Below are 22,040 nucleotides of genomic sequence, written 5' to 3'. Positions count from 1 at the left end.
TCCAAATTTTAAGAAAAATAGGTGTTCAGGCTGGTTTTAGTAACTTTTCTGTAACTTGCTCAAAAAAGGCAATAGATCTGAACATATTTCTTCTGTATAGTTGCAGGATTAATGTAGGGCACTTGGTCTTACAACCACTCCAAAGATTCTTATATTGCTTGAGTCTTGTATCAGGGAATTATTCAGCATTTTCGTGGAGTATGTTTTTGAAGGGGATTGCTTTCCAAAACAGTCTTGGATGTCCTTCCTGTATTACATACAGCAGAAAGAGGCTGGTTACAGTGCATCTATTCCTTGGCCCAGTTGTGTCATTATTAAAATATTGCTGCAATCTGAACCTTTAACATAAAAACTTACAAAACCATAGTCCTAAACTTTAGCCTTTTCCCATGTTACAGATTTGAGTGGTGTCTTGGTCTTAATGCTGCTTGTGGAGAGAGATTTTTGTTAATTTATTAGTGTCTACTGTTGTTTTTTTTTTAACTTTTTCATATTTTAGATATTTTGGACCAAAGCTTTTTCTTTCCTCTTAACTGTGGGGACTGTAAGAACACAGGCCTGTAGTATGCTGATGTTGCTCCACGATTTTCAGATAATATATTTAATTCCTTAGATAGGAATGGATTAATATAATCATAAGGTAAATACTTGTCAGAAAATGTGATGACATCAGCAGAGCCCCCCTAGTAGTTTGGGTAGGTTGAGGCATAAGAAAGTTTTTTTGCCTTCTATTGCCTGAGTAACAAAACCAGGAGAAATGCCTTAACGTTATCACAACATATACCATGGCAGGCTTCTTGTCTGCATAGCAACATCAGCCAGAAGGATAAGAATTTCTGTTCTGTGCTGAGGGGGTCAAAGATGTGCCTGGTGGCAAAATAGCATGTGTTACTGACTCTTAACCCAATTCTTTCTCCTCTGGGGTTTTATTGTCATGGCAAGTTCGAAAGTTAAGTGATGTGTTAGTGTTGCAAATGTCTCAGGTGATCTGGTGTCTGTGCTTTCTGCTGGCCAGCACATTGTGTACCCAGCATTTGTATGAGAGTGGAGGAAGGCTCAGATTTGGTAGGTGTTAGGTGTGCTGACCTTTGTGGCCCACCCCTAAAGAGGCTTGAGAAGTTTGATAAAGCTTTTTGTCAGAAGCGCTGTGCCTTATTGTACCAGCTAACAAAAAAACAGCAATTGCTGGTGATAAAAGCTCTCCTGCAAGAGGAGAAAAGACATTTGGTATTGTGTTTTTGTATCTCTTTAAAAAGTTTCTCCAGTAAATATTAATGATGATCAGATGCAGCTCTTTCCTACATATACTTTCTGGTTTTTATTATAGTATGGCTGCTGTATGGATTTCTCCTTGCATCTACATCTAAACTTGTTGGAGTAGTTCTGGAGACCCCATGAGGTGTCTCTTCTTTCGTTGCATCTTTTTACAGGTGAACAATCCAAGTAACTGGGTCAAAATCCCACTTACACTTCTGTGCTTTTATATGAACTATAATATTCCTTCTTAAATTATTTATTTTATTGTTTTCAGCTTAGGATTCTGGTATTCTCAGTATTTTGTTGCTGTGTCCCAATAGGGAGGGTTTGTTTTCCTTAATGTTTTGTGAACAGAGGCAACTGGTTAAAAAGAGGAAGCCTGTTGATTCCACCTAGGAAGTTAAAGCTGTAGTATGAGCCTCTCTCTTACTAGGTATTGTTAAACCTTGAGAGTACTTAAACAGCTTGAAATACGTAGTTAGTGGGGCTGTACATCTTGACTATTCTGGAATCCTGGTAACATAGTGAACTCACAACAGCTGCAGAGGTAGGTTCAGCATCAATCACACTGGCTGAATTTTAATTGGCTTCATCTATCCAAACATATGGGTGATGGCACTGGAGACAGAACTTGACACCTAAAGTTATACAGAGAGGAAAGAGCCTGGCTTGATTTTGATAAGAAAGCTTTTTAAGCAATGCTGACAATCAAAGTTTTATTTGTAAAGTGGTATGAAATTGTGTCCCCAAAATACGAAGCCTCAGAAAGTTCATTCTTCAATATACAAAATTTATAATACTTTATTCTATTTGGACCAATACTCAGTCTGTTTTCTAGGAGTAGATGCTTTGAAGCGATTTAGAGCTTTCTGTATATACACTATGGGTTAATTTTTTTATGTATAAGGAAAACCTGATTACTTGTGGCTCCCTGTGGATTGGTAAGTTTGAATTTATAGAAAATGGGGAGTGTATTTAATCAGCCATCTAAAACACAATGATTGCTTTGTTGGATGTCTTAAGATGTCTTCATTACTTAACTTTAGGACCTAAAAGTAAAAAAAAGTGTTGGGTGTGATACTGCTCTGGAGCTGGAAAGTGCTACAAATCTGAATCCTGATTAGTTGGTTTCATTTTAGTCTTCATTAAGATGGTGTGACATGTGGGTTCCACTTGTTTAAGTCCAGATATGGGGCATGTAAACATCTTGAACTTTTTCTGGATCAAGGTGGACTAGTATCTATGTATTTGTATGCCAAAAAAAAAAAAAAAAGCAAACTTTGTGGGTTTTCCTTTGAAAATAGAGAGGCTTGCGGGCTGAAATTTTTTGAGTTTTCCAGAAAGAAATCAAATGTTTTAGAATGCTAGGTTTCCAGGCTGCTCAAACAAGTAGAACTTGTAAGTGTTTTAGAATGTGTCTCCATAGAAATTCTTTCCTCCCCCACCAAGTTCTTTCATATTTAGTTTCCATAACCAGTGCGCTATTGTGAAGGAGGGGAAATGCAGGGTAACTGCAGGGAAGCCAGCCAATCACTCCAGCATTAGAGAAGACTCCAGGGCTTGTGGGGCTAACCTTTCTGACCTTCACAAGGGGCCTCTCCGAGGAGAGCCATTTTTCCTGCCTTGTAATGGTAAAGAAAAAACTTGGCAACTCCTTTGATCAGCAAAGCAAAAACAAGGAGAGCAAGGAGCAAATGGGCAGCTTTGTGCACAAAACTGCTAAGTCAGTACTGGCATTCTCTGTGCTGAGAACAGTGTTACCACCTTAGATAGAGTATGTACACATTTCTATAGGGTACTTGGATATTTGTTGCATATTTAGAAAACCCTTCAGTTCAAAACTAAGGGAAAATCTTGGTTGTTACCAGTTATGGTGAAGTAAAAACATTTCACGTAATAATATGCAATGTGAGAGTGAGGAAACTTTTTTATTTCTAGGAGGTCAAGATTTTCAAAAGAGAATCGCACAATGCTAAAAAAATAATTCTAGCATTGGGAAGTGATCATTTCTTGTATGCAGCTGGCATATATTTTTTACTGTAAAACTTACTGCTTTGCAGCTTTTGATGATTTGTTTTCTGTTTCTCAGTTGATGCTTACAGGGAATTTCAGATGTGTGCTTGAAGAAAGAACTTTAAAAACTTTGCTGTGCAAGTATGTAAAGTTTTGTTTTGGCTTACACAGATTGAAAATGAAACCAGTTCTTAACACTGGGAAAATTTTGTATCAGCTTTTAGCTTGTCCTCTGCATTATGTTCTTTTGCTGTTCTTCTGCAGCTGACACAGAAATGCTTCTGTGTCCTTCTGTTGCTGTTGGTATTCTGATAAGTTGTGTAGCTCACCTGTGGTAGTTTTCTGCTCAACAAACTGGGTTTGTTTTCCTACCTGAGCTGAAGTTCTCCGTGTTATTCCTCTGCCTGAGAGTAGGAGAGAGCTCATAATGTTTTTATTCAGTACTTCCTTCTACTCTAGTGAGAGTCTGCCTCCCAGTTTAATCTCCCAGGCCAGTATATTTCTTTCCAGTGGATTCAACAGTTCATTGATTCTTGGCAAGAAGTTTTCCTTTGGTTTGTAAATTTGCAGATTTGACCTCCTTCCTTGGCTACTTCAGCATCTCTTCATGCAGCTTGGTTCCTTGGAAGAAGTAGGTATTACAAGATTGCCAGATCCCTCTGCAAGACATTTCTTCTTTTACTCTTACAGTATTCACTTTGTTTTGATGTTTTCTCCTTTCCTCTGCCACTCCCTAATTAATCACCCACAGTACTGTGCTGGAGTGGTTCTCAGTGATTTTCTTTTTTTACATGACTATAAATAAATAAATAAATAGTTAGGGAGTCAGGTAAACCATGTTTTAACATCTGGTTTTGAAGTGTAGTGCCCTTCAATTTTATGAAAGTACAGGAATTACTTTAGTGCCATTATCTCACAAAATAGCTACAGGTGTTCAGTAATTAATCAGTTTATTAGATCCTTGCACAGTTCTGGATAGGATGCAAATTAATTTTTAATGGATGTGATTTATTTTAGAGCAAACTGCTCATCAGCAGCTTTCACCTGCAGGACATTTTTACTCTAACACATACAGTGATCTCCGATAAGGTACTAGATAACTTAGCATCTGATGAAGATATTCAGGAAATTGATTTGTTTGAAATCCCTCATCACAGATGATTTTCTAAGTATATTGTAGCAGCATGAGTCTATCAGCAGATTTAATTTGTCTTGTATGTACTAACACTGATATGGTCTCACTGCAGTTACTGTATTTAAGGGACAAATCCCCCACTGTTTGCATCGACAGAATCAGCAAGGAGCAGTTTTGGCTGCTCAGTGAGCAGGATGAGAATGCCCCAGGCCCTGCTGCTCCCACATGTGGGAGCAGTGTTGGCAGCAGCAGCTTTCAACCAGCTCAGTGCATGCTGTAGCACAGAAGGTGGTATTTGGCTGGTTAGGGGATGCTTGCTGTCCAAGCAGCTATTCCCTGTAGCAGAGTAAGAGAGTTAACAGATAGACTGCAAGATTACAAGACTACTGCAAGTTACTTAAGTAAGATTGGAATTCTGACAAGCTCAGCATATATGAGTAGTCAAGTCAGAGGTGAGGAGAAATGTAGCAGGAAGAAATGGGACTCTGAAATACAGCCAGTCAACTCCAGGGCCTGGTTAACTTTCTTTCATGTGTCTTCTGTGTATATTCTTTGGTATACTCTTAAATTTTGTTGCTCTTGATATACATGAAAATGTAAGTAGATTTCTTGTAAAGAAGCATGTTACATTGCTGGACATGTAACAGTCCTTTTCACTTCTCATTTGGACATAAATACTTTGTAACAATTTTCTGAAGGAATAGATTCCTGAAAATATATTTAAAGGATAACACAATATCAGAGAAGAGTGACCAGAAGGTTTAATGTCCCAGTTTATACAACTAGAATAACAGTATCTAGGAACAGATTTATTTCTTTTTAATGTACAGTTTACTTTTAAAAGGTTTTGAGATAAAATTTAAAATTATGACTTGTGTGATAATAATGAAGGGATTGCAAAATAAATTTTAAGATAACACTAAACAGTGATTGTTTGCTACTGAACTTTGAGTGATAAATTCTGAAAGGAAATTACTATGTAACCACATGCTTACTATAAACCACATGCTTAGAAAGCATTAGCCAAGTAAATGTTTGCTTTTTGGTTTATTCAAGCATCTTAGTTCAAAACTAAGAAAATTTGAGCTGAAGAGCCGAGTGGTTTGTTTACTTCTTCCATAATTCTGAATGTAAAAATATGAGGAAAAAAAAAGACATCTGTTGCAATAAGCTTTCTTTACATGGTGACTAGTAGCAATCGAAGTGTGGATGACTGTGAGGTTCTTAGGAATTAAAAATATATATTGGGAGTTTCAGTCTTCTCTTGATACATTCTTCATCTTTTGCCTGCAGATACAGTTTACATCCTCGGATCTGAAGATTACAATCTAGAGTACTGAGTTTAAAGGGCAAGAGTGGATATGTTCTGAAGTTTGCAGTGACAGTGGGTCACTGAGTGTTGTAACTGATCATGTGCAGTTTAGGCACCTTGCCTTGCCAGCAGGTGTCAATCAGGTAGCCCTTTATACAGGCTTGCTTTCTGAGAGTTTGGCATAGAACTGGGATCAGTATGGTTCCATGCGTTCTCTATCTACTGCTTAAATTTCAGAAAAGCTTGTCTTATTACTCAGCTGTTGAAATTACTGATATGTGATAGTGCACATTGGCTCTTCTGACATCAGGAGCATTATATTTTCCAAACATGGGTTATGAAACAAATATGTTTTGTCTTTGGAATTTTGTATGCTAACTACTGAATGAGCGAAACGAAAGCAAATAGACAAAACCTAGACAACCTCTAGAGCTTGCACTTAGAATTTTGTTTGAATTGAAAGTTTCAAAACAATTTTGACCGCCTAGTTGATGGGCAAAAGTGGTCCTGTAGGATGCTGATAAGACTTTTGGCTATAGGAAGTCTATTTTATAGAAGAGATTAAAAGAACCCGGTTTGTCCAAGAGTTCAAAGTGAAAATACTCATGGAAAAAGCTGCTTCACCCTCCAGGGGATTTCTAAAATAGTTTGTGGATTTGCAAGCAAAAATCCCAAAAAGCTGGAAGCTGATAATGGCAGCTTTTGGAACTGAAAGGGAGTGGAGGAAAGGGATGGGTCATAGAGAAGTGCTGACTAATAGTGAGCAAACACTGTGAGGGAGTTCTTGTATTAAGAACTGATCTGACTTCCTAAAGAGAAATAAACTCTATACTATGCAAGTGTAAAATTTGGGCTGGGGAAGTCTCTAAACTGGACTGTTAAAAAGTGGGAAGGGGCAATGCTAGAAAAGAAGGCTCGATTATAATGATGTTAGTCATTAAAAAATCCTGGAGAACTGTTCTATGAGACAGAAGTTAGCAGTAATCAGTAGTGTGTGACCTGTAGTCTGATCTCTTGTGTGGGTTGGATGTATTCATATCTTTAGAGAGGCCTGTTACTAGTAAGCATCATTTTAAATGTTAGACATATATTTGATGAGTGCATGTTTTTTAAAAATGTATGACAATGAGTAAATAGAGTGTTTTTCCCCCTCTCTGATGGCAGCAGCACAGTCCCTTCACCATCCCCCTCCCCCAGTGACAAATGCTTATTTTCATAACTAGTAGATGAAGACTGCAGTGATTATAAATTTGGGATTAATTTATACTAAGTTAAGATGTTAACTTTAAGTTATTTAGGATTTATTTGGATCTTCAACACTTAAAAATCTGCTGAAATTCAGTGAAATTAGGAGATCTGTGATTTTTGCTTTGTGATCTGTTTTGCGTCTAAGGGTATGATTGAACCATTTCTAAATAAGTAATTCAGTATGTTTATTGATAAAGTGTGGTAATTGCTAGTTTTGGCAAAGGCTAAACTGTTAGTACTTTAAGAACTGTTAGTAATTTAAGTGATATGCTTTTAAATAAAATCATGTGCTTGGCATATTTTGTCATCCCTATTTGTAATTCCCTCTGTACCAAAAGATGCTCAGAAAGAAAATTAAATTACTGCAAATCAAACACATTAATGCTGAGGTATTGGTATTTATTATGATGTTTTAATGAAATAAATTAAAACTTTGTTTCTAGAAATCTAGGGTTTGTTTTCCTGATGATGATTTTTCAGTCAAACTTCTAGTTTCTGTTCAGTCTTGGACTTTGCTATTACTCTGTTACTTGCTTGAGCAGGGAGGTTGGACTGGATGACCTCCAATAATCCCTTCAACCTTTCCGTTTCTGAGTACCCAAATTCTTAATAATAAACCATAAAGTAAATTAATATTTCCAGTCGATAACTTCTGAAACATGAAGTGAAATTTGAGTTCGCAATTAGTTTTCATTTCCTTTACTTATTTTACAATGGGCCTTTGAATACTGTTTAAACTGATGCTCCTTAGACACTTTGTGAATGGTGAAGAGAAATGTAGAACCTGAAACTTTAAAATCCTCAGGTCGAAAACATTTTTAGGTCACTTTTAAAGATAAGTATAATAGCTATTATATTTAAGTGTACTGTAATTTAAATGATAGCTAGAATAATTAAAATTATACACTAAGCAGTTTAGTTTCTTCTCAGTCTTTTGCTCTGTATTTTCTTTTTCACTCTAGGTTAAATGGGTAAATAAAATAACTTTTCAAAGCATAGCCTTCAGACAGTATTGGTGTATCTGGGGTCAAGAAATCTGTTGCCTCTGGTGGATTGCAGCTTACGAAATCTGTCTTTAGGGGGTTGAAGGGTGGGCGAGGAAAAAGAATAATCTGCTGGCAAAAGACAGTATACAGGATTGCCTAGGGTTGACTGAGCAGGTATCTTACAAGTACTGACTCAGGCAGCAACTTGCTGTTGGAAGATTCTCTTCTTTGTTTTACTTAGCAATCTGAGTCTTTAGGGACAGGAATAATTGCCTCCTACCTCAGCAGCACATGACGGTTGTCTGAATTGTAAAAATTAAAATCTCTCCCTGAAACAGAGTCATAAGAAGGAAACAGATGACTTGGGTTTTTCAATGAAATAAAGTGCAGCCCTCAAATGAGGGAAAAGATAGTCCATAAGACTATTTGTATGATTAAAGCCAAGAGCATCTGAACATATGATCAGCTTAAGGTGTGAAGTGTGAGCTCTGAAACATAAATTAAAAAGAGATGTAAATATTAATGATTTTAATAGGAAGAAAAATAGGTTCACTTTGTAGCAGAAAGCTGTGCCTTCATTTCCAGTAGGTCCTAATGTTTCCAATAGTACCTAATGGTTTCCTAAGACTGAGCTCACCCTGTCAAGGCCATCTGGGAGTGATCATTGTCTGAACACTCAAGCAACCAGTTTGAGCTGCCCTCTGAGACTTCCTACTTAGAGCAATAAGGAAACAACCTAAAGAATCTTTTTATCTTAATATTTTGTTTTCCTTAGTGGTGGTTAGCCTCAGGGTTAATCGACAGGATTGCTAGGAACAACCCCCTTTAGATACTAAGACAGCTGGCTATAGCAGCTTTTATTGCAGCATGCTTAGGCAGGCCTCTCTGACTTGAAAACCTTCAGGCAACAAAAGTAGGGTGTTTTGAGAGGGGTGTAAAATTGCCTGGCTTCTCTTCATGCAAAGAAGCACTTAATTTCCCTCCTGCTTTCTTTGTCTCCCTTTAAGAGTGAGAAATGAGATAGAATCTCAGAGATAAAAGGACACAAAAGTGATAAAGTATTCCATGGCCCATCAGTTTTGAAAATCATCTGCCTTCCCTTAATAAATGTGAAAGCTAGTGTTTGTGTAATCTTGTCTTTAGTGTTACAGAAGGCAAAATGGTTACATCTTGAGGAGGTCTTCTGCATTTGCTAAGCAGGAGTGTAGGAGAGTATCTGTAAAGTCAAATATAGTAATTTCACTTGAAATAGCAGCAGAGACTGTTCTTCCTTTAGATTTGCCCTCCTTGGGTGATATATCTTTATCTCTTTCATTGAAAATTAAGGAGAGAAAAAAAAAGATTAATTCTGCATATGCTAAATGACTTAGCCATGGGCAGCAAACTTCTTAACTTTGGGGGTAGGGTAGAAAGAAAGGAAGTTTTTTTTTTAAAACAACCTTTTTTTTCTTCTGGGAAACTGAGAGGGGAAGTTAAGTAAATCTGGTGACACAGAATGTGATCACAGCATTTTGTCCTTTATAGACTTTGGAAAATAATTGAACTGGTAAAAAGACTCTAAAACAAGGAGTTTTGTTTTTAGTGTCTATAATACTGCTATGTCTTATAGTTTTCAAAGTAATGGAAAAAGCTCTGGAAATTAAAATGTCCTTGTACTCCTTATTTGTTCCTGAAACTCAGAAAATTATTTTATTTAGGAAATCCACAGAGGAATCTGAAAATAATACCTTTGGGAATCAATTTAAAAACTTGTAAGCATTGTGATACCAGCCCTACTTTTCTATATGAAGTCCTTAAGTGCAGGGCAGGAAAGGGGGCAGGAGGAAAAAGAATAGTAAATGCAAAATAAACATGTTATTGCTTCCATTTTTGCTTTGACAAAAGGTAGTTTTTTCAAGAGTACATTATAATAAAAGTGGTGCTGCCTTGGCAAACCTTTGAACATCATACCATGCGTTCATCTTTCTGTTAATCATGCATGTGCAGTCAGACTGCCTACTGCCCACACATCCATTTTGGCATTACATACTCTGAAGTGAGGACCTTTCTGTGAGTGCTTTCCTAAGAAGTGCAGTGCTGTTCTGCAGCTTCAAAACTGCGTGGTGTTTATACTCAGAGGAGGAAGCTTAGTTTTTAAGTCCTTGGTGTATCTGTTGTACATTGTCTTCAGGCAGGGCAGTGCTAATGAAGGCTACCTTTGAATTCCTTAATACTAAATACTGTGTTTTGTATATCTGTAAAAGCTCTTTATTTCGTATATCACTGTTCACAGCATCATGGGCCATGCTTTCTGGAATTTCTGGTACCTCTTAGTATCTTGCAGTATTCAACTACCTTAGGAATAAATTCCAGAGGGATTTGTAGAAGAACTTGTCTGACTAGTAATAACTGGGTGCAAAATCTATTTCTTGACAAGTTAGACTTTTGTCAGATGCATTTAAGTTTCCCTTACTGCATTGTTCTAGTTCAGATTCAGACCATTAATTTGCTGGAAAAATTTCTGCTGCCTAGGACTGTAATTTCGTAGGATAGCATATGTGATTTTATTTCATACTTAGGTTAAGGAACTTGAGCTCTGACAGTCTCTCTTGCCACCTGGTCAATAGGATGCTTGTGCCTACCATTCTCTTACTTTTTGCTTTTGCTCTGTTTCCAAGTTAATGAAATCCCAGGTGTGGCAGCACAGGATTGCACACTGAACGCTTGCATGTCAGTTTTAAGGTATGCTTTTGCAAACTGAATGAAGGTTAGAACTGTCTATTGTCATTTCACCAGTGTGCTCTCTGGCATTGTATGCCTGTGGTGCAGTTTGGTGAGAACATGATCAGTGGTGTAAATGGGGTGGTCCAGCAAAAACTTTGTTTCGTTAATGCAATAAGGCTGCCAAGCAGAAAGAAGAGTAAGGAAAACTCAAAAATACAGCCATTTTATGTATTGTAGGAATATTCAGAAAATTGTATCCATGTTTCTGTTTCTTTCCGGCAATTAGGCCGTGTCTGGAGACATTGCCATCCTTAAGAGATAAACTCTTACAAATTTTAGGGGCTTTTTGTGGTGCTTTTGGGAAACAGTGATATAAGGAAGTTCTGAATTTTACTGCCATGTGCTTTTATATAAATTAGACTTACCAGTTAATTACCAGTCCTGAAACCTAAGGAAATATTGCAAGTAAATGGACAACACAAGTGGAGAAACAGTGCTTTCTCCAGTGATTGCTGGAATGTAATCTCTCAGCAGATGAGATTTTCATTGCTCTGTAACCAGCCTTCTCTTTTGCTGGATCTTGTCGGATTTTTTTCTTTACAAAGTCAGTTGGAAAGTCCTTAAAGGGTTTAGGGCCACTTTAATGTGTATCTTTGTCTACGAATAGTGCAAATTCAGGGAAATGTTTATGGTGGACTGAACTGAAGGTAGAGGTAATTGCTAACTGAGCTGTCTCATCTCCCCTTCAGGCTTTTCTCTGTACTGTTGCTGCCTGGAATTGAAATAATCTCAAATAATGTATTTAAAGTATAGATCTGTAATTTTGTTACAGCACCTGCGAAGTCAGCTGCGCTAATTAAAAATGGCCCACAAATCTGAAGACTTAAATTCATGTTTTAATCCTTTCCAATTCTCAGAACCCCCTGAATAGGATAGAAAAGGGTGCATGCACAAAGAATGTCACGCCTTCTATCCTCAGGCAAAGCTGAATCCACTCCATTGTGTGTAAATATCCTAAGATCATCGACAGCCATAACCCAGAATTCTCTGTGTGCTACACTCTAGTTTTTGAGAGTGGTAATTAGCCCGGTTCATGTTGAGGCTCCTTATACTCTAAACCTTCTTTTTCATCCCATTTCTAAATGCAGGTATGGAAAATTTACCTGTGGGAATCTCCCCAGCCCTGTCAAACTGATCTTGGCCTTCTAGCTATTGGCAGTTTCTTAGGAATATGCTTCCAGCTCTATTCTTGAATTAGTGGATATTGCCCCTTTCACAACTGCCCTGTGGTTAGACTAGCACATTGGTATTCTGCTGTAGAGCTCAGGTCTCTACAGTAGATACTCTGATTTCTTCTCTGCCTGCTAAAATAAAAGTTAAGTGGGTATCTTAGAGGTACCCTACACTGCCTGTGCACAGGCCAAGTTTGTATAAGATTTGGTAAAGAGGCTAGCTGATTTTTTTTTTTTTACTATTTATGGCAATTTAAAGAGCAGAAATATACAGTTTCTCCTGGCATTACCAGGAAAGCTAACTTCCAGTATATCCATCAAGACCTGATGTGCTGAAATGTACTGGTGAGAGCTCTAAAATAATTCTGGCATTTATGAGAAGTCACTTCCTCTTTACTAGTCCTCAAAGTTAATAGACAAATATAAATAAAAAGAGAAAAACTTTCTGAAAGTGATGCATTATGTGGATTAAAGAAACTAGCTGGTTAAGAAGACAAAGGAAAAATGAAAGAATCTACATCTCATTCTTTTAATGTAAAACAGAATCAAAGGTGACATGCTTGTCAATGGAGCAGCTGACATTTGGGATTTAATGAAAAGTTCAAATTTCACAACAAAAATAGAACATAATTAGGGTTAGATTCATTTGTGTACTTGCTTATGTTACACAAAGACTTTCCTAGCTATCCCCAGAACAGAAGGTACTCAATGCCACATCAACAGCTGTGGGAGGTCTGTCATGATGTGGTCAGTGGAATGTGTTCATGTTTTGCTTTTCATAAAATGTGATTTCCAATGAATTCTTAATAATCCCAAAAATCTGAAAACCAAAATCTAAAGTGAGTCATCTCAAGTTCACTTGAGACTGAAAATAATTTTCTCACAGACATAAAATATAAGTCTTGTCTAGATTGTTAAAGCACAGGCATTACATTATGGAGAGAAGCTTGTGTAGTTTTTTAGAGTTATGCTTTTATACTTAGGAACAACTTGTCTATCTGTGTGTTTGAGACTAAATTTTTGAAATGTCCTTTCATGAAGAGTCATGTCCAAATGCACTGAGAAGCAACAGATTATTTATTCTTATCTATTCTTTTATGAGTAGATCAAACCTCTTTTCTTTATTTCCTGTTGTAGAAATTTCATACAGTATGTTCATCTTGTACTGAGAATTAAAATATCTGTTCATTCTCTTTTGCTTTTCTTCCTAACATTACATTTCTATTGCATGCTTCAGTGAAATAGCTTTGTAGTTCTGACCTCCTTATGTTAATGTCTGTCCTATGAAGATCTGTTTTTGTGGGAGGGAAGGTCTAGTTACAAATGATGTAGCATACATAAGGTGCTATGCTAATAAAGGCAAAAAGGACAAGAAAGACATTATTTTGTAATGACTGGGAATTCTGTTATACAAATTAAGTTCTCTACATATGCTAGAAAGTGTATCTGCCAATGGGGACACTGTAGTTCTAATACATACTACAGAATATCAAAACTGAAGACTCTTAGACAAGCCTTCTTGAAGCATTTAAGTAATTCTTTGAGGATCTTTTTTGTGTTAGTTCATTTCTGACATGGCTTTTAACAAAACAGTACATGTCTTTTCAGTGCAGCAACTGGAGAATGAATAGGAAGGTATATCACACTTTGTACAAGGGCAGATGAGTTCTTTGTTTTTAAAATGGTGTTATTTTATTAGTCTGCTATGATCCAAAGGTTTCTTAAAATAAAAAGTAATTTTTTTCTTTTTTCCTCTAGATGTCCTGCTTTTTTCCAATGTACTTTAAACAAACAAAAACAAACAAAAACTCATCAAAATCTTCAGCATCTCCCCCCTCAAAGAAAAGCAACCCACAAAAAACCCACAAAACAAACCACCACAACAACAAACCCAAGCCTTAAACTCTAAAATTACGTTAGAATTTGAATCTGACAAATCTTCAGGCATGTGATAGTGTTTAGTGCCAGTAAAGATTTCTTTCAGTTGGAAATTCTGATTCTTAAAAACTGCAGAATTGTTCTTTGTGTACATAAAATGAGAACATTTTTCTTTTCTTTGAAATTGTTCTTGTCAAAATGCAAATAATTTGTATTTGACTGTAGAACTTGAGGATGGGTGAAAGTCCTTTTTGGTGGAGGATGGTGGGTGATGTGTCTTGGAACAGTCACTCTTCTTGATACTAGAATTGACATAAGTTTGCTAACAAATGCTTATCATGTGGTGGGTGTTTTAGCTTTGTTTTTCTAAGGCCTGTTACCACAGACCTACATTTATGGTACAGTCTGAATTGATTTCCTTAGTTTACACTATGTTTGTCCAGTTTAACAAAGTTTTGCTTCTCCGTGACATAAATGAGCAATAATAAATAGTTCCAGATAGATAGATGTTAGATTTGAGAATTTGTTGTGTGAAATAAAAGTCTTACATTGCTTGATTATGCTAGAGCTGTTGATTTAGTTCCAGGAATGTTTATTCACTTTGTTCTGTTCACACAGTACAGAGCTGTTTTTCCTTCCTGAGTAGATAGAATTTTAAGTTTTAATTTGATAATTCATACTACATATAGTGGCTGATTTATAGGTTACACTGATTTCATATCATTTGTTAAAGTTTTTTAATCTTTTATTTTGTGTTGACAGTAGTTTCTTATTGAGAGATGGTGAAGCTCAAGTAAAATAGAAAATCTTGAATGTAAGGATTGGACAGTTGTCATGTAATTCAGCTACTATGAGGAAAAAAATCTACTTAATGCAGGGAAAGATAATGTAGTGTTGATTGATGTCAGTTCTTGTTATGTCCATTGAGACCTTTTCTGCTCTGCTGTTCAAAACAGAGGGAAAGATCTTTACCTATGGAGAATGTCCTGTTTCAATACTTAACTTGATAATTAAAAATACACAGTGTTTATAGTAAGTTACCCTGGCCCATGTGCTGTGAATAGGAACAAAATTAAGTCCTATATTCCTCCATGTAGTACTAGGATTTATTTAAAAATTTCATCCATATAAGTGCAGGCTTGTCTACTTAGTGTTTCATCAGTTGCTGAGCATTATTTGGAATTTATAGGGAAAAAAACTGATCTGTTGTGATGTGTTTTGTGTGGTTTCTTAGTATATAGCATTCAAACACTCAGGATATGGAGCAGGTAAGATTCATATGAGGACTGTGATTTGATGGTGGTTGAAAAGAAAGGTTTTGAGGGAAGGTGTTGAGGAAATGGATATGTAGGTTCTAAAGCACTGAGCTGAAAGGGAGGGAAAGTAGTTTGCTTCACTGAACCAGTCATATGGTCAGCATCATATTAATATAATCAGCTTGCTTACTTTGAGGCTTTTCCTCCTTGGATCTAAGACTGCTGATGGTTGTTCAGTTGGTCACATAAGGAACATGCTGACTTTTCTCAAGCGATGCTGAGCTAGGGAAAAGCTGGAAGCTGCTGCTACCTAAAATATCTATCCTTGTTAAAAGCTCCATATGAACATTAACTGTACTTCGTGTGGTATGCTTAAACTGTCTTGAGGAATCAATATGCTGTCCTTGTGCTCAGAACTGGAGGTACATCTAAAATTGCCTCTTCCATAGTCCATTCATCTTTCCCATGTTCAGATATGTTTTGAAAAATTGATGAATGTTGTTTCAGTGCATTCCTACAGTTAACTGTAAAAATGGTTCTCTAATGCAGGGAGAAAACATTTTTCCTTCTGTTTCTTACTCTGCATTCAAATAGCATATTAAAAACAAAGGCTATAAATTATGTGCCTTACATTTTATTAGTTCATAGTGTTACATGGAATTTTATAAGAGTTAAATGGAAATAGATGAATGTCTTATTATGGGTACAGTGGTGTTTTCCCACTGAAATCACTGAATTGAGCAAATATAACAAATCAGAAATGTAGGGGAGGAGTAGCACATGCTGGTACAGTAACTTAAACACATGGTCTGTGAAGCATTACAGTGCAGTGTTTTTACATCTGTATTATCTTTACCTGTTTTCGCTGCTTTGAAAAACTGACCAGCAGAAAAGTGAAAAATTGTTCTCCAGTATGAAGGTTTATGTATAGTCCAGTATATATAAGACAGTCTTTACTGTGTTGCACCATGTTTTATAAATAAATAGGCTTAAAAAAGAAATAAAGAAGTCTTGCTGTATGTGGCATGTTTCTCAGTGAAGCTGAATATTTGAAAACCCGTGCAACCAAAGATGCAGTGTGTTTAATAGTACCTTGTTGAGGTTTAACCCCAGCCATCAAACAGTTTAATATATTGGTGTGATGATCAGAGGGAGGCCAGGTTCATCCAAAACATAGCCATGGTACTAGCCATAGTGAAGAAAATAACCTCTACCCAAGACAAAACCAGCACATACTGTATTAAATGAGCTGCTTCGTGACCCGACTACAGTGTGTCTGTAATTCTTTGATCTAGAATTGCTTGTGTGCATGTTTAGAGAAGGTAAATATACATATCTTAAAACTTTTAAAAGCCAGTTCATGGTATGTCTACCTTGTTACAAAAGGTTAGGTTAGAATGTGATAACTAATTTGACATAAGTAATTATTTTGGTGACTACTGTCTCATTTTATGTTCTTCTGAATTTATTACTTGTGGTTTTGCTGCAGTATATGAAAGTGAGCATTCCATGTAATTTAGAAAAGAATAATTTTAAGGATAATTTATTTAAGGAAAGAATGGTACCAAGTTAATAATGCATTGGTGATTTATACCAGTTTTAAATTGTTGGATAGCAGATTTTGTTGTCGCTGTTTATGTGTATTTGGAGTTGTATCTTTGTCCCCAGGTACTTCTCAGAGCAGTGTTGCTTAATGGCATCAAGATAGTGTTGATGCTTATTTTGAATAGACTGCATTTGTTGCTCATTAGCAAAATATGCTAATAACATACTCCAAAAGTAAAATAATGATTCATTACACTTTTGTATTTTCATTGAATTGAATACTTCTGTGAAAGTATTCAACAGTCATGAATGTACTTGCCATTTTTTTCAAAACAGAGAAATCTAAGCTTCCAAAGTTTTGCAGAGGGATGGGTGGGTTACTTGACAGTCCCACTGTCCTCATCTTTTTGCATGAAGTTGAAAGGCAGATGCACATCCCTTTCACATTACTGCTTTAGTGTGACTGGTTGCTTCAACTGCCCTGGAGAGCTTGTTCAGGTGTCAGTGGTGAGAGGACTAGTCTGTCTGATAATCTGAGGATGTGATCTATGCACAGAAAGTTTGGGGAGACTAATGATTGTATACCAGCCAGTTCATTACCACTCCCTAGGCCCTGGATATGAACTCATCATGTCGAGCTGCTGGACTATGTGCTTTTGAGATTCCAGACATAACTGGCTTGGCTTGAAAATCTATGAAGTCACATTTAAAAATGGCAAATAACTGATCAAAGAGAGAAGGAAGCAAATGTTTAGTTTAACGGTGCAACATCTAGCTATGGTACAACAGTTTAGATTATGGTATTCAAGATTAACCTTATCTCACCATTGCTCTAGCTCTGATTGCTGCAGCTGTTGGTTGGGAAAGTGGTGGTAGCCAGGGCAAGGGTTTGAGAATCTGATGTACAGTGATGCTTGGAGAGAATCCAAACAGTTCTTGTTTGGTTTTGAATGTGGCTGTTATTGGCAGGCTTAACCTTTTGTTGTTAAACTTTCTGTGCTAGCAGGTCGTTGTTGTGAATGCATGACTGTCCTAACTCTTGCTTTGTTTTGTCTTAGTCACATTGATCAAACAACAACATGGCAAGATCCTAGGAAGGCCATGCTTTCCCAGATGAATGTTACAGCTCCCACCAGTCCTTCTGTGCAGCAGAACATCATGAACTCAGCGTCAGGTAAGCCAAATTTGTATTTATGAAAAAGATCATATAAGTAAATCACAAGCTGTTGTAATTGGTGAGGAGGGAGTCCAGGTTTAATAAATGTTCTTCTGGTTATCCTGGATCCTGGTTTGAAACTTTAAATTTGTTGATGCCTGATTCATCAAGCAAGAGGCTGATAGTTGAAGTAAGAGAATTTGTATAATATTTATAATAGAAAGTACACTGTAGTTCTTTGATTTGTGTTTTTGTTTTTACAAATGAATGATTGAAACTTTAAAGGAAGCGGAATTTTTGTCTATTTTCTTCTGACTAAAAAATGCTGTTAAATTGATGAAGACCAGGATTTTCATTAAATTAATATCAATTTGCATTGAAGCTTTTGTGCTTCATAGTGTTCTTCTGCCTCCATTTGCTCACTGACTAGACATGGTATACTGCCATTTGTTTACATTTTCTATATTTAATATGAACATAATAATTTTTTCCTGTCCTCCCAAAATGGGTCAACAAATACCTTGAAAATATTTTTTAGAAACAGAGATGTTTTGGTTTTTCTTTTTTCTATTACTTCCAAAATATAGTATCATCGTCATTATTTGCTCTAGCTGAGGAAGTCTGATATCTTTTCCTGGATTATAGAATTGGTTTTCATCTGACCTGGGGGGGCTGTCACTAGACAGCAGTGAGATGTTCTTGGTCTTGCTATAGAATCTACTGTATGTTTTCAGAGCCCTCTCATCTGATTATGCAGAGAGCAGTCAGATAAATTTGGTTCCATGCTAGTTTGAGTGCTTGGTCTTCCCCTTGCTTTGTCACCTCCTGTCTGTCACTGAGGTTCATGTTATATTTATTTTCTCACAGTCTGGTTGTATTTTGTGTGTGTCTGCTGTTCCTGTACTTCCCAAGGGTTATTCTCTGGTGCTGCTTTTTGTGGTCTGTTTAGACAGCTTTGTTTCATGCTGCAATTCATGTGCTGCAGACAATACCAAAAGATTAACAGGCGTGACCAAACTGTGCTGTTCATGACTGAGTATTAGAGGGGAAGTTAATGAAACTTTTTGCTGGCTAGGCCAGGAGGCTGGATTATCCTGGAACAAATGAGTCCTGTTCGAGTTCAGGAAGTCGTGATTCACAGCAATTAAGGTCTCAGGCTCTGATGTGAAAGTAAAATAGTGTGATTATTTTTTCTGTAAATTTACCCCAGGAAACCTGCAGCAATAGAGGTGGCATGTTTTTGCAGGGACACTTCTAAATGAGGGAGAATAGGAGGAAGGAAGCAATTCCCTTGCTCTGTCCTGCCTTTTTGCATATTTGTGCTAGAACTTGCTAGATGCTTGCTGTTTCAATATTGACATAAATTCTGTATTTTAAGATAATTCCTCAAACCTTCCATTGTACCAAGAATTGACAGGAAAAATATTGATAGTAAAGTAGGAATCACTTTATGTACTTAGAAAGAAATGAAGGGTCCTTAGCAAAAAAAATTGTACTGTTAAATTGTAGCAGTGTGGTAACAAAATAGAAAATAAGCTAGCAATCTGGACACAAGGATTATTTTTAAAGAACATGAAAAAATTACGGGTAATTGCCTGATGTAAGTGTGTAGAGAGTGATGCTGCATAGATATTGTTGTTCATGCAATAAAGAAGAGCTGAAATGTGCAAGTGGGTTGTCTTGTGATTTGAGACAGCACTTACTTGCATACAAGTTCATCGAACATTTATTTTTAATTTCACAGATGATACTGTGTTGAATATCAACTGAAAATCCTGTGAAGTTTTTTTTCCCCCCAGTGCTCTGAACCTGATAACTTGTGTGAAGGACTCAGAGCTCCTGTGTATACTGAATTACACCACATGTTATGTGGTCTTAGGGTTTTTTAAGCTTAAGTCAGTTGAGGTAATATGACTTGGAACTCGCTCTTTGGATACACTTGCTTACCCTTATTTGCTATTAACAAAAGTCTGCTTTGAATTAAATAATACCAAACCTGCACTTATTGGGTGCATTTCTGATCTGATACTTGATCTGGCAAATGTTTATGTACTAACTTTAAATTATGAATGTATATTTGTTTTTACTAAAGTCTCTTATACCTGGTTTTGTTACTTTTTATTACTGAGTTCACTTTAGCTTATGCTTCCTTGGTAGCCTCTTGAATAATCTTTGAGAGAAATGGAAAAGTCAAGTAACTTATGTAGCACTTCAGCACAATGGAACTTACAGTCATGATGTTGGCACTCAGATTTAGGACTACTTAATGTTCTAATTTGGGTATTCATGCTCTAGAACTGGGAAATCAAGTTGAGACCTTTAAGACAGACATTTCCTGTTAGAAATATTGCTGGCAGTGAAACATACCCTAGTGCATGAGAGCCTTTCATGAAAGATATTGGGAAAAAACGAGTGTAAGTATTGTGACAGCTGGAGATCACTGCAAAAAAGTGTCTGAAATGCCACAAAGGAGAATATTTTCCTTTCTGTACACAACTTGGATGGTGCTCGTTTATTTTAGCCCTTAAAGTTACTGTCCAAGTTCTAGTCTACTGCTGCAGGAGCCTGTAAGTCAGTTACTGTGCTGAAACATGTGAGATTTCTGGGAGCTGTCCTGAGAGCCTTTAGAAGCTTTAACCATTTAGCCAGAATTAGAATTCTTGACATTAGCTAAAATTAAGAACAGGAAAACAAACTGAAGATGTAGTGAGAGAAGTCTGAAATCTGATGTGTGCATGTTGGAGATAAACCTATTCTCTTTTTGGATAAATAGGGAAGAAGAACTCAGAAAAGATGAGATATGGGCAAGTAAAAAGATTGTTAAAATATAAAAATGGGCAAGATGTAGTTTAGCATGAGATTGAAATCTTTAAGTTATCTGTCTTAAGAACTTTTGTCTCTTGAGGCGCTTAAGACTGGATGAGAACCCGGGTATCTTCCTGCAAATTACATTTCTTCAAGGAAATGTATATCGGAACCAGTTTTATCTATTCCAGGCATGATTTTTGTGAATGAGTTATTCTATGAGTGTTAGTTAGCTACATCCTTTATAGGAAGTCATCAGTGTGTGAAAAGTGAGGGGGTTTTTGTCTCAGTCTTTCTTAACTTAGCTTGCTACATGTAATCCACACATGTAAATGTAATCTTACACATGTAAACCAACTAGTTTGGGCCATATGTATGCAGAGAAGCAGCACAGTGCTCTTTTAGATGACACTTGTTGGTTAATCTGTGAAATAGGATTGCATTTTCAGTAGTGGAAATGAAATAAGCCTGTTAATTGTAAATATGCCACATACATATAGAAATTAATTGTGACTGTTCTGATTGTTTTGCATTATGTTTCTAACCATATTTTTCCCTTAAAGGAAAAGAGAAAGAACAGAAAAAACTTTTTTTTCTGTTTTCATTTAAAACAAACAAACAAAAAGGTAGTAATAATGGTACATTTTTCTTCTTAGGAACATCTCCTATACTTTTCCTACTGAGATAAAGTTATACATTTGAAAATAAACAGAGGCTGTTTCATATACAATTACAGTTGATACAACAGAGATGGGATAATTGTATTTATATACCACTGTTTTTCAGATACTTTTACTTCCTGAATCATGCTTGAATCATGCTCGACTGCATATTTTAGCCTCTTCCCCTTGCGCATAGACCGTAGATAATTAGCTTTGGAGCAGATTGTGTTTCTATCCTCTTATGTCTTCCTTCTTACATGGCAGTTTTGAATTGTGTTTCCTGGTGAAAGTTTGTAGATGTAGTGCAATTCCATTGTCTCTTAAGGTAAGACTGTAGTGCCATGTTAAATGTTAGTAAGAAAGTGGACACTTGAATTCATAATTCTCCGGGTACAGGAGGGTAGGAAGGAATATGCCAATAACTAAAACAAGTTCTAGCTCTTCTCTTAGATCCTTGCTCATGTCAGCTGTCTATTGCTCCTATGTAGCCAGTCATACTACAGAATTCTGTTTTGTGTACAGTCAACTCTATGATTTGTTGTGAAACTCGAGTTTCTAAGTATCTGCATGGCAGTGATGTTCATTTTTTCCTTACCCACACCTTTTTAGATAGTGTCTTTTTATACTAATTTGACAGGATAAAGGTGTAAAGTAAATTTTGTAGACTGATATAATTTTGGAAGTTTTAGAACCACAGTGACTGAAGGGAAAAAGTTCAGCTTTCACAGAGGAAGATTAGGAAAAGTCTTGGAGATCAATGTTTGTATTAGGTGAAGGTGATTCCTGTTGTTGAACATAGGTATTCTAGTTCCTAGGTTGTCCATGCATATTCAGTTGGTAGATAGAGATATC

At 36.5% G+C, this 22,040-nt stretch overlaps 1 protein-coding gene across 4 annotated transcripts in view; it reads left to right on the top strand.

The window, feature by feature from the left end:
- Positions 1-22,040, top strand: part of YAP1 (Yes1 associated transcriptional regulator) — an 87,567-nt gene that overhangs the window by 31,337 nt on the left and 34,190 nt on the right. For all 4 annotated transcript variants that reach the window (XM_014250790.2, XM_088051109.1, XM_014250804.2 and 1 more), the window contains exon 3: positions 17,624-17,739. In XM_014250790.2, coding sequence (XP_014106265.1) covers positions 17,624-17,739 — 116 coding nt within the window. The remainder of the gene's footprint in view (positions 1-17,623; positions 17,740-22,040) is intronic.

Source organism: Pseudopodoces humilis, chromosome 2 (assembly GCF_049639895.1).
Source record: "Pseudopodoces humilis isolate 2021_Gansu_Grassland_sample_001 chromosome 2, ASM4963989v1, whole genome shotgun sequence".
In the NCBI taxonomy this organism is placed as follows: domain Eukaryota; kingdom Metazoa; phylum Chordata; class Aves; order Passeriformes; family Paridae; genus Pseudopodoces; species Pseudopodoces humilis.
The sequence above is the reverse complement of the archived record's forward strand: the minus strand, read 5'-3'. Positions and strand labels throughout refer to the sequence as shown.